This window comes from Pleurodeles waltl, chromosome 8 (assembly GCF_031143425.1).
Source record: "Pleurodeles waltl isolate 20211129_DDA chromosome 8, aPleWal1.hap1.20221129, whole genome shotgun sequence".
In the NCBI taxonomy this organism is placed as follows: Eukaryota; Metazoa; Chordata; class Amphibia; order Caudata; family Salamandridae; genus Pleurodeles; species Pleurodeles waltl.
In genome coordinates, this window is record NC_090447.1 from 451,451,577 (window position 1) to 451,463,893 (window position 12,317).

Genomic DNA, 12,317 nt, shown 5'->3' on the forward strand with positions numbered 1-12,317 from the left:
CCCTTGATTTCTTTGTGCCATTTTTGACTGCATTTTTAACACCTGCTCAGTGCAGGTGTAAAAGGGAGGTACACCACTGGTTACAATAGGCCCTATGTACTGTTCAGGGTTAGCGCCAACATTTTGGCACTAACCCTGAACAGTACATCAATAGCATCAAAAATGTTGACGCTATTGCCCTCTGCCCTATGCCATGGTGCGCCGTATATTAAATACGGCGCACATATGGTGACGGTAGGGGGGCGCTAAGTGGTGCAAGAAAAGTGGCCATGCACTGGGTGCAGCGCCACATTTTTTAAATCTGCGCCTTAGTGAATTAATGCGAGTGACTAAGACTAGACAATTGATTTTAGCATAAAGTCTTCCTTACATCAGAACTGTATAATGAATCATGCCACAGTTGCCACAGAATCTTGAGAAGATCTCTGGCTCTGTGAACATATTATCCTACAGGTGTTCATCTGTTTACCTAGCCGAGCCGCCTTGGCTTCTAAATCAGTTGGCATGAAAGGAAGAGGATTTTGGAAGAGTTTGGATAACATTTGGTGCTAATGAGCGCTTGACTTTAGGATAAGAACCAAGGAAGATTTATGTGTGACTTAACTCACATTGGGAGCTGTGCACTTGATACTTGGCTCATCGGTCAAACCAAGTGGCGGCCAATGCGCACTAGGCACGACAGATACTCTATCAGAGTGCATAAAAGTAATTCATGGACATGCTTCAATCATTCTGGAACATCATAAGGTAAATGTACTTAGAAGTCACACAATGCAGGACAGCAACCAAAGTTGCTGAGTTGCATAAAAGGGAGATACAAAGACAGCATCATATCTACTAAGATAAGGCACTGTTGTTCTCTCCCCTAAAGCTTTGAGTCAAAAATCATGGATGGCTGCTTGGTACACCACCTTGTCTTAAATGTATTAGACTGTAATAACAAATAGAACAATTGAATCAGAGCAAAACAGAGCACAAATTGTGTGCGTGTACCAATGCACAGACTCATCAGTGTTCTTAATGCAATGAGATATAGAGCAGTTTCCGTTGAACAAATGCAAAAAAATGATGCTGAAATTTTACATAGTAAGACTCAGATAGTGAGCCAGGAAGTAATGAGATGCTAGCCATTGGCACATGTTTGTCTATTGACTAACAAGCCAGTGCCAACTCCCTCTCCAAGGCACTAGCTGTCTCAGTTGGCTATAAGGCACACATATCTGCTTGGAAGGCCCACCACTAGGAGGCATCACCGACAGATCGTACAGTAGTGCAGAAGGCAGCTGGTTCTCTGCTGAAGGCTGAGGTAGCGTCTGTGTCCCTCTTGTAGACAATCGCTCTAAGCAGCTAGTCCATAACTGAGGATCTCCATCCTGCCAGGCCAACATGCTATGGTGTAAAGATTTTACCGCTGAGACGCTGCCACAAAGAAGGGGCCAGTAGTAGGGCGTCCTGTGCTAGCCGCTTCCTCTTCACGTATAAACAGAATATTGACATCTTCATAAAGTAGCTCTCTGACTCATTCATTATATAAAGGTAATATATTTCTGATTGAGGACATCGCATATATTGTAAAAAAAAAAAAAAAAAGAATTTCAAAATGTATGCTTACCGCAATAGTCTAACCTATCACCGGAGGCAGTTTGACAGGAAGCGCCAGTGGTGTCAATTGCTCCAATGTTTCCATAGCATCCACATGCACTTAAAGGATCTGAAAATTACAAATCGATATTTCATGAGAACTGGACCTACTGGAAATGTTCATATTTCACCGATAGGAACCTGGATTGTTCAATGTTTTGGTCTCAAACACATAGCTAGCACTTTTGAGCTTTCATGTAAAATGATACATTTCTTAATAAAGCTAATAATGGACAGGCAAAGGCACAATGGGGCAATATTTCGCGCAGTCTATTGGTAAAAGTACATATCTGTGAAAGGATGGGCCAATTATGGATTATTGAAAAGAATTTTGTGGCCTACCTACACATCATTCTTTTGAGGTAACATTGTAGCATACCAAACGCGATTATTGCAAATATTTCCGTGTCTACAAAATTCATGCAAATCTGAGATTTGATCTGTAGTAGTCTTTAAAAAGGTTTACAAATGTCCTGTTTTGGGAGATCTCCTGACCTTTAAGATCTGACTGTGTTGGATCCAGCGTGTCATGATAATTATATTTTGTAACACTCTATTGAGCTGTTAAACCCATACAATAGAAAATGGTTTTAAATGTATATCGGATTGCCATCAGTAGAGGTTGTGTATCTAATCAGACCCTCCGTTGACAATAGCAACCACAGATCCTCTCCATGTTCATGCATCTTAAAATGTCTTTCACTCACCTTCTGGTCAGGTCCAGCATCAGTCAGCACACTTGTTTTCTACAGTGCATGACATGGTTTTGCCCTAAAACCACTGGGAACTAGGGCATGTTGAGAAACAAAACAGTAGAAAGTTCCTACCTTGCGATTATCACCAAAGAAATGTTTGCAATTGGGAGGGCCTGATCTCCAGCAGACTCTCCATATAATCAATCGCTGCTGTATTTAAAAAAAAATATATAAATGTCCACTACCCATAGTGGTCAAGGCTGGGACTGGTCACAGAAGCTCCTCTAATCAATTGTGCTGGTGACTCCATAACTTGAAATTATTACATTGTCCACATGGGCATCTCCTATTTCACGAAGATCGCTATGATAGGCTGACTCCCCCAGGGTTCCATCTTGTCCCCCATCACCTCAAACCAATGTGTGGATTCCCTTGGGGCTATCTACTTATAGAAAACAACATCAAAGTTCACCAGGACACCAATGACACACAATATATTTTAAAGCCTCCTCTGTGCCACTCATCCACTGACTCAAATGCTGCTTACAAATCATTAATGCCTTGATGTATAGCACATATATGAATCTTTACTCCACTAAAACAGAATTGCTATTTTTTGCTAAGAACAACAGCAAAAACTAGTTGAAACCTAACTCAACAACATGAACCTGAATGTATTCCAATCACAACTTTCACCAAATGTCACGTCACTCAGATTCACTCTGGCACTGACCTCAACTTCAACCTATAGCCAATAAAATCAAGATGGCCTATTACCAGCTCTCTCTATTAAAAAAAAGTAAAACTGTAACTCCCGGAAAGCCAATTTAGAAATGCCATTCAAGCCCTGTTACACTTGCATCTGAATGTTGACAATGGCCTGCCCTGCTCCATAGCCTGCCACATTCCACACTGGCCCCTCTTAAGGGCATAATGCACACTGCAAGATGCATGATCAAGGGTTTTAAGAAATATGGCCAAATCATCCTCACCCTAAAAGAACTCCACTGGCTCTGCTTGCTGGCCCTCAGACTCTTAAAATCCAGCTGCACTTTCTACTAAGCCAAGAGGAACGGCTCCCCTGCCTATCCGTTTGACAAGCTCACCATCTCGGGTAGCTCTCAGTACACCTGCAGCCAGCCTTGTACCAATTTAGGAAACAGAAATGAACACCAACATCTTTAAAGAATATTACATTACAATGCAAGAACAGTATACATTCACATTCAGAACACAGCTAGCCATCCAAATAAATGTTGATGGCATCTTTGCTTTTGAAACTGTACAGCAATCCAAGGGCATGGTGAGGGTCCCTGTGTGTGGGGCAGCCCTGCATGAGCAAAGGTACCCCTACAAACTCCAGTTCCAATGCACTGGACTTCATAAGTGCAGAGAAGCCATTTTACCCGTGTACTGGGTACTGGCCACAGGTCACTCACTGCCTGTGGTCCAGCTACATAATGGTATCTCTGAACCTAGGCATGTTTGGTATGAAACATGTCAGAAATCACACCCCAATACTAATGCCAGTATTGGTGGCATGAGTCCATGCACTCTGGGGCTACTTAGAGGACCACCCAATATTGCTCCTACCAGTCTTCCAGGGTTTGCAGGCAGCCCAAGCTTCTGCAGCCCCTCAGACTGCTTTCGACCCTACTGCTGCTTGTTCAGCTCAAGCAGGGGAAGACAGAAGAAAGGATTTCCTGTGGGAGAGGGGATGCAACACCCTCTCCCTTGAAAATAGGTGTTGCAAGGCTGGGGAGAGGTAGCTTCCCCAAGCCCCCGGTTTGCACTTAAGGGCACATCTGGTGCCCTCCTTACATAATCCATTTTGTACTAGTCCAGGGCCCCGGGTCCCTGCTCTGGCATGAAACCACATAAAGGAAAGGGGAGTGGCCACTCCCCTATCCATCACCATCCCAGGGGTGGTGCCCAGAGCTCCTCCAGGTGGCCACTTGATTCTGCCATCTTAGAAACAAGATGTGCAGAGGTCCTGGGGAGCATCTGGTTGGTCAGGACTGGTGACTGACACCAGTGGCCCCCTCTGATAGGTGTTCACCCTGCAGAGTGAACAATCCCACTGTTAGGGCTATTCAGTGACTCCCTTGCGGGTCGGTCCCCAGATTTGGCATGCAAGACTCCACCAGGACTCCTCTACATTGACCTCTGCTGCTCCTGGCAGCTGGAACCGCAACTGGACTACTCAGGAACCGAACAAGCCTGCAACACCCAAGACAACCTCAACTTGCAACATTGTTTCTCCAGCTCCTTCCAGCAACTGCAACATTTCCACAGCTAAGCATCCTCTGGGGTTGCCAAGACTTCAGCTGCACTAAGAAGAAAGAAGGAATCTCCCTTGAAGTGAAGGAATCAGTCCCCTGCATCCGCAGGCACATAAGGCAATGACATCCGGCTGCGTGGATCTACTCTCCAATGGAATTGCGTGTGTGGAATTGCATTTTACAGTTCTTAGGTATGCTATGCCTAGTGGCCCCTGTGATACACAATGACAATCTCTGCACAGGCCTATCATTAAGTAAAGAGGCCTACAAATGTAATTTGCTACTGCTAGGAACGCATTATGTTGCAAGGCTTGCTCTCTGAACAGCCATCATGAAATATCATCGTCATTGCATGATAGCTGAAGCAATCTCCCTTCTGGAAAGTACCAGTCTGAGTACGTGATGTTCTCAAGTTCTGTCACAAGACGGACCATGTGATATTAGGCACGTAGGCCACCTTGTGTAAAATCCTTTTCTATGCTTTTTGTTGCTATATATGGTATGATAGGAAAAACTACCTCAGCCATAATGGAGAAGTAGTCATAAGTCAATCATACATCAAAGCCAAAGAACCAATAAGACGTTGAATTATGTTTGTGGTTTAATACTATAAAAGATCGTGTATTACTTCCTTGTAGTAGGCTGTTCGTGTACACTAGTACAGAGCATCCTCCATGTACATGTCTTTCTATTCTATCCCTAATGAATTATTAAATGTTTATCTAGAAAGAGCTGGCTAACGGTCGTTTGTATCCTGAATGGGTGCTGAATAATTAGGCTTCTACATTTGGTGGAAGAATGCGGTCTCGTTCAGCGGATAGCTCCCTTCAGCCCGGCTCCTGTTTCGGTTGGGGTGACAGTTGACCCATTGGACAGGGCCCCTCCTGCGACGGAGGCTGGAGCTGTCGTGAGTATCTATTGCTGCTTCGTGGTCCTGCTCTCGCTGTTTGCTCTACTGTATTTTTGGTGTAAATATTGCGAAACAGGGAGGTAACTGGGGTGTTTCGCTAATATGTTTCCTGCATAGAGTGGTTATGCATTTATGGTTAATATTTCTATTTGCCGTACCCCTTAGCCTGCTTTTTATAATGACATTTTTTTTCTCTGTCTCCGGTGGCATGCCAAGGGCATTTCTTCCTCTGTTGTCCTCTGTTGCGGGCTCCGATAATGCACCTCGTGAAAACATTCAGATAGTTAACTATAGCCGTCCGCCGGCTGCTAGCATTCTGTGTTAATTTGGTCCTTCCATTGTATTACACCATTTCCTTCCTCCCTGCGCTGCAGCTGTATACTTAGAATAGCTTCCTGTATTTCATGTAGCTTGTTACTGTTAAAAACAAAGTCCGAGGAATAGAGGCAACTAGCGGTGTTGCTTCAGAACACAGCGCGAGTCGCTGTTTGCAGTCCCCAGCCGTAGGGGCTGGGGCGGATAACTCTGGCCAGAGAGGGTGTTGTAGGCGCCAAGCCAACCCCAGGTTAAAAGGGCGTTGCCCTGATGTGGAATGGAATGGTAGTGGTCCGTTCCAGGGTCTATGTGTATATTTAAGAGGAACTGGCAGGTGTTGTCAGCGTCCTTGTGTGTATAGGAGTGATAGTGGTTCATTCCAGTAACTGGATGATAGTTGTTCATTCCAGTGGAGCAGGCAGGCTCTGTTTGTCGTGTTAAACAATTGTTATGTTATCTGTTTCCTGTGATATTGCAGCTCTTTGAACAATGCTTATGGCATATTGAACTATCGGCTACTCATGTGAAATGGTGTAAAATAAAGATGCTGGTTTGATCACGTATGTGTGTGTGAAAGTGGTTTTTGAGCTATAAATACGTGTGTGTGCGAAAGTGGATTTTGATTCATGAAGGAAGGGTTCACCACAAGGTGGTGTACTGTGATTTATTTTGACTGCATGCATTTGCGATTTAGGATAAGAATTTTTAGAAAATTTAAGACTAGGTGGGTGGACTCCTGGGCGACATAATACAGATTTTTAAGACAATTGACTGATTTAATCTGCAAACATCACACAGTACAAACACCCCCCTGCACTCACTACATATTGATACAAGGGGTGGGAGTAGGATCACCCCACAGGGCTAGTTGTACTGTGACCCTTGTCTATGGTTCTGCCGTCACATGTGGTTGCCTGACTTGTTCACCGCTATTGCATTATCTGTGTGTCACTGGCCAAGGATCTGGTCCAGCTTCCAATATCATACAGCCGCACCCTGCCCCAGGGCAGGAAAGGAGGGTGTGATATTTTTTATCTTTCCCTCCTGACTATTCTGTCATCTCTTGATTCGCCCCAAAGGACGCCAGTGTGGACGCCGTCACTAGCACCTTGGGTACTGTCTGATTTCAAACTTTGTGTGAGCTAAGGTGGACATGGCTGGCTGAAATTGTGGCATGAATGCAGACCGGCTTGCTTCCTGCTTTTACTAATAAATAATTGCAGCTGGCAGAGAGAGGCTGCGTGCGTAAATGTACCCATTGTTATCCCTTCTGTGTCATGGGGTATGAGCGGTGTAAAAAAAATACACCGACATCCTACTGTTTTCTGGAGCGATTGTAATTGTCTTTGTGTTATGTAACAAAAGGCTAGGGTAAGACAGTCACGAGGAACCCTCTTAGTAAAGGCAAACTAGAGACACGTCAACATAGCCCCAAGGACAGTCCAGCATACCAAATAGCGGTGAAAGAAGGCCTATATGCACTACTGTACTTACACTTTGACTTTGCAAGGAAACTGACAGTAGTGTTTCTGTGGCTTTGCGGACATGTGTGGTGCTTTACAATGCCGCCTACATACTAGTAGCATATGGGATGTCCCTTGAATGTGGGGCTGTCCTGTATGTGGAGGATAAAAAAAAAAAAATAATAATAATAATAAACTGAACTGAAGAATGGTTTCCTCCACATGGTGGGGGGGCTGACAAGGGCAGGAAAGATTGGAGGACGAAGAAAAAAAAAATAGAGATAATAGGGGCTTGTCAAGCTCTCTTCCTGTGGCGAGTGCACAGTCACAGGAACAAAACATCGATTTTGTTGGAGGACATTTGGGAAATACACTACAGCCTGAGGGCACCACAACAGGGACCAAACTCTCTGAGCTGCCCCTACAACAGCAGACAGAGACGGAACGTGAAAGCGGCCCCCTGGCATGGCGTTTGATGGATGAGGAAGTAAAAAATAAAAGCAAAACGTAAGAGACCTTGTGAAAGAATTAGACAGTTATTCCATAGCCAGGGTAAAGAGGAAGTGGCTAACGCAATTAGAAAACATGAACAGAAGTACGAACAGATATCAAATGAAATGGAAAGGTGTATTGGCAAGGGGCGAGAGGGATCACACAAATAACTATGGGATATGTCCATATATGCACATCACACAATCCATAACATCAAGATGTGGAAGGAGGTGCTCAGCAATACAAACACACAGCTGGAGATCACAAGACACAGTCTCTCGACTTACATAAAAATGTACAGAGTTAAACAGAATAATAGCCATGGGAAGGGCTGCTTTGGAAGGATCTGGATACATTGTTTAGCATTATTGTACCATGAGATTTGTGGGAGGATTGTAAGAAGGCGATACACTGGCCTGAGAAATATGTGACCAGTACTCCAATTACTACACTATCATTTGGCACTAGACTGAGTATGGGAAAGGTTTGCAAGTAGACAAGGGATGGCTGTAACATGCTTACACACTGTAGAAAATTTAAGTTTAATTGTTAAGTTATCACACGTAATAAGACACAAAATTCAGACTGTATTACTTGTTAATGGCTTTAAAAGCACTGCAAAGAGCATTGTACAGCGAAAATAAAAACGTCAAGATAACTCCAGTGATTAATGTACCTGCTGGGGAGGAATGAGAGTTTTGGACAGTGGCATTTTTGACTGAAAGGTAGTGCAGATGGTTAATATGCAGGCTGCAAAGGATGTGTATCATGAAAATAACAGTATTTTATGTGGCTGGCACAGTGGGTTACTGCTTTTGTCACAGAGATTCTTTAGTTACTGTACAGTTCATAATAGTAATCTAGCACAGTGAGCTATGAACTGCAATTAAGGAGCTGCACGCCAACTGCATAGCACAAATTAGAAAGCTGTTTTTTCCCAGTCTTTCATTTTCCTTATGCTGCTCAAAAGAAAAAAAACAAAGGGTTTGCCTGTGTAGAAATACATTCTTATTATTAAAGACAACGCTAACGACTGTGTAGTGTTCTGAATGCTGAGTTTGAGCTTCTCCAGACCAAGCACTCTTAGAAAAATGCCTACCAGTGTGGATGCCATGTGAATCCTACACCTTGTACTCCCCTGTAAAGTGCTCCAACACCTACACTGGTATGAGAGATGCTATAATAAAAAATAATTAAATGTGACAAAAAGGATAGGGAGAGAAGAGTGGCACTTAAGGTTTACTTCCTTTCCCCACCACATATTTATGTATAAAAGATTTCTTAGAGATTATGTACCTAAAAATAATAACAGAAATAGCCCCTGAGATAATTTTAAAAAAATTGCCTGAAGGATTCACCTTTCCTAAATAAAAATAAAAATTGAAAAGTTAGTCGCCGAGATGCAGCATCAACATTTCCAATAAAATGTTTAGATTTTTGCATATTTTTTCAATATAAAAGAATTATTTCATGTTTGAAATTTAAATTGTGCAAATTGCTTGGGGGTACCTGGCTTCCAGTAATGTTTCACTGGTGGTCCCCAGGAGTAAAAAGGTTAGGAACAACAGGTGTGTACAACAAATAAGAACTTTCTTATGTAGGGATTACATTTAAAAATATTTGACCCATGCAAAGGTTGCCAAAATTCTTACAGTGAACAAATTTAGTCTGGAGGGAACAGAGGATTCATTTGCAGCAGTTAACAATATGTTGTCAGGAGTGTGGAATTTTATAAAATGTCTAATTGTCCATGGGACAGTTTGTGTCATCAGTCTAATTGTCCTGTAAAAACACATGCATATTTTCCTTCTGCTAAAATGGTGTTTACAAATATTGTCTAGGAGTTCGATTTCCTGGTCTGCCTCATTAAATGCTAGCTCATGTATAAAAGCTGTAAATCTGCACTAATGCAGGAACAGATACCATGGGTGCACTTTGTGATTTTCTTTAAGAATTCTGCCATAAACTGGTTATTACAGACCTTTTGTTATTTGAATTCTGTCTCTCTGTTTATTGACTGGCTTCAGTGGTAGTGACACCATTCTGCTCTTCCATACGAAGAATATTGGCACAAAGTAGTTTTGGCACAAAGTAGTTTTGTTCATGCCAGGAACTACTATGGCAATGTGTAACTTTGATGAAAAGGTTACATTGATTTTTCCTGTTGTGAATATACATTTTGGAAATACCACCATGCATCCGCACATTTTACTAAATGATGCTTCAAAGAAATGACACCTAAAATATCATGGTAGTTTAGCAGAATGTTTCTTTCCTAGTTACATTGTTTGTGAAGATATTTTGAAAGCAGGGAATAGCAAATTTTGCTTTCAGGTCTCTGCAGATATTTGCATCAGATGAGAGAGCATTCTGGAAGAATTGTGCTGGGCATTTGTTTACGGTAATTCCATACCCCTGGTTGTGTATTTCTTCATAGCTCTATAGAGTACATACTAATAATTTAGTCATGTTCAATGACCGAAGAGATATAGAAATTAACAGAAGAGTTACTATGTGCTGAATAGCAAATAATATAAGGAAATAATAGATATATAAAAATGTGGGTTCTTGTTGGGGTGTAGAGTGAGGTATTTATGTGATAACAAAGTTCTACTAAGGTGTATTGATATTTAAAATAAAAATATTAGTGCAGTAATAATAATTACACATGACGTGTTAGTGAATGATCGATTTCACTTAATAAGAGGCTAAAAGAAAATAACACAAGTGGATGTTTAAACATCTGCAGTACATGTAGTATGTTGAAGTCATGTGAGTGCAAGAAGGGTGTCAAAAGGGCAATGAATGGGTAAAAATGCAGCACATTTGTCACAAATGTGTTTTATTTTTATGGTATTTTATTTTATGCATTTATCTGCGAGGTCCCGTCCCTTTATTAAATTGTGGCAGTTAAGATTACCTTCCCCATTTCTGAAAACCACAGACTCTGGGCATGGCTCCAAGGGCAAAGCCACGGATTGTTGCGATATGTTACCATGACGGACCAAGTAGAATTGTAGAATAAATGTACAGCTGAATGTTAGTTAATTTGAAAGTTTATAGGATTATTTTTTTTATATACACCCTCGACGCAGGATGTATGTATCTACGTATATATATATGTGCATATAATTGGCGGCAGGAGGAGTATTTTTCTATCCATGTTTTTTCCTAGGTTTCAGAACATGGACGAGAAGATGTGGTTTCTGTATCCGTCTGTCTATGTTACATTTTATGTTTTCACAATTAATGGGAGTCTTCCGTGGTACATCTTAATGTGCACAGTGACATGGATTGCCTTCATGTGTTGGTAGATTGCAACTAAATATTCTCCAAACTGGTTTTGGGTATTGAACATACCTATATTAGGATAGAGTTATTACTACCTTAGGATGTGCTATGTAGTACTGCAATACAGCTATTAGTAATATACTTCTGATGATGAGGGTGCCAAATATAAACAAATAAAATAAATATAATATCTTAAAGGAACATCAGCATTTCAGAACATCACACTTGTACGAGAAAGGGGAAGTGACTTCTGATGGCGGTGATGCCTGCAAAGTCCCAACCCTTCCAGCATTGATGCAGATATTCAGGGTGTTGAAATAGAATAATAGGATACAATGCTATGTTAAAAAAATATACTGGCTGTATACCAGTGTAACATGTGTTTTCTCCTGACCTTTGGATCACCATTTGTTTGGTGAAATAGTTTGTGTGAATATTCCACTGTTACTGAGTGTAATTGTTATTTATTTTTTGAGTGTTGATTTCAGTTTAAGAGTGTGCTAGTTACCCCATAAACCAGTCAGATATGTCCCTGTATAAGATTTTGTGCATCTGCTGAGCGGTTCTAGATTGATGCACTATCGCTTGCTTCATTGGTCAAGAAAGGCACCCTTGACAAAGTTGTCAAAGTGAGCACCGACTGAGATACTGTTTGACTGGCCTATGAACATGTCTGGTGCTGAGAAGTTATTATCTGATGAGACATTTTGACAGCAGTTTGCCTTACCTTCAGCATTAGGTGCTGCAGGCCCTTCCTGGCTGGACAACACTACCTGAACATGATCTCCAACAGGGAGACTGGGCTTGGGTCACCTGAGAAGTAGGAGGGACTGACCTCCTGGACCCACAGCTACTACACCAAAAAGGTACACCACCGGAACACGACTGCATCCTGGAGACTGGATGTGGGGAAAGGCCACACCAGCCGTCACTGCCTTCAACCACGGTGGAAGGGACCACATCAAGCCCTGTTGACAACAGCCACAGCAGTCAAGTGTGAGGCATCACATCCTGGGTCCATACCTCACACACCAAGAAGGCCGCTGGACCAAAGGACGACCAGCCGCCAACAAATTTGCCGACGAGAGTAATGCCAACTTCACCACAGCGGTACAACCTTCGTTCAACAAGCGCCACCAGCCAACACTGACGGAACTGCTCGTGCTACACTGCCACAGGAGTCGGAGAGTGTAAGCGGGTTCCCCACTACACCAGAACATTGTTCTTG

General features: G+C 42.3%; 1 protein-coding gene across 4 annotated transcripts in view; it reads right to left on the reverse strand.

Annotated features, from left to right (window-relative positions):
* LOC138250027 (lysozyme g-like) overlaps positions 1-12,317 on the reverse strand; it is a 283,730-nt gene that overhangs the window by 116,852 nt on the left and 154,561 nt on the right. For all 4 annotated transcript variants that reach the window (XM_069204385.1, XM_069204386.1, XM_069204387.1 and 1 more), the window contains exon 3: positions 1,613-1,711. In XM_069204385.1, coding sequence (XP_069060486.1) covers positions 1,613-1,711 — 99 coding nt within the window. The remainder of the gene's footprint in view (positions 1-1,612; positions 1,712-12,317) is intronic.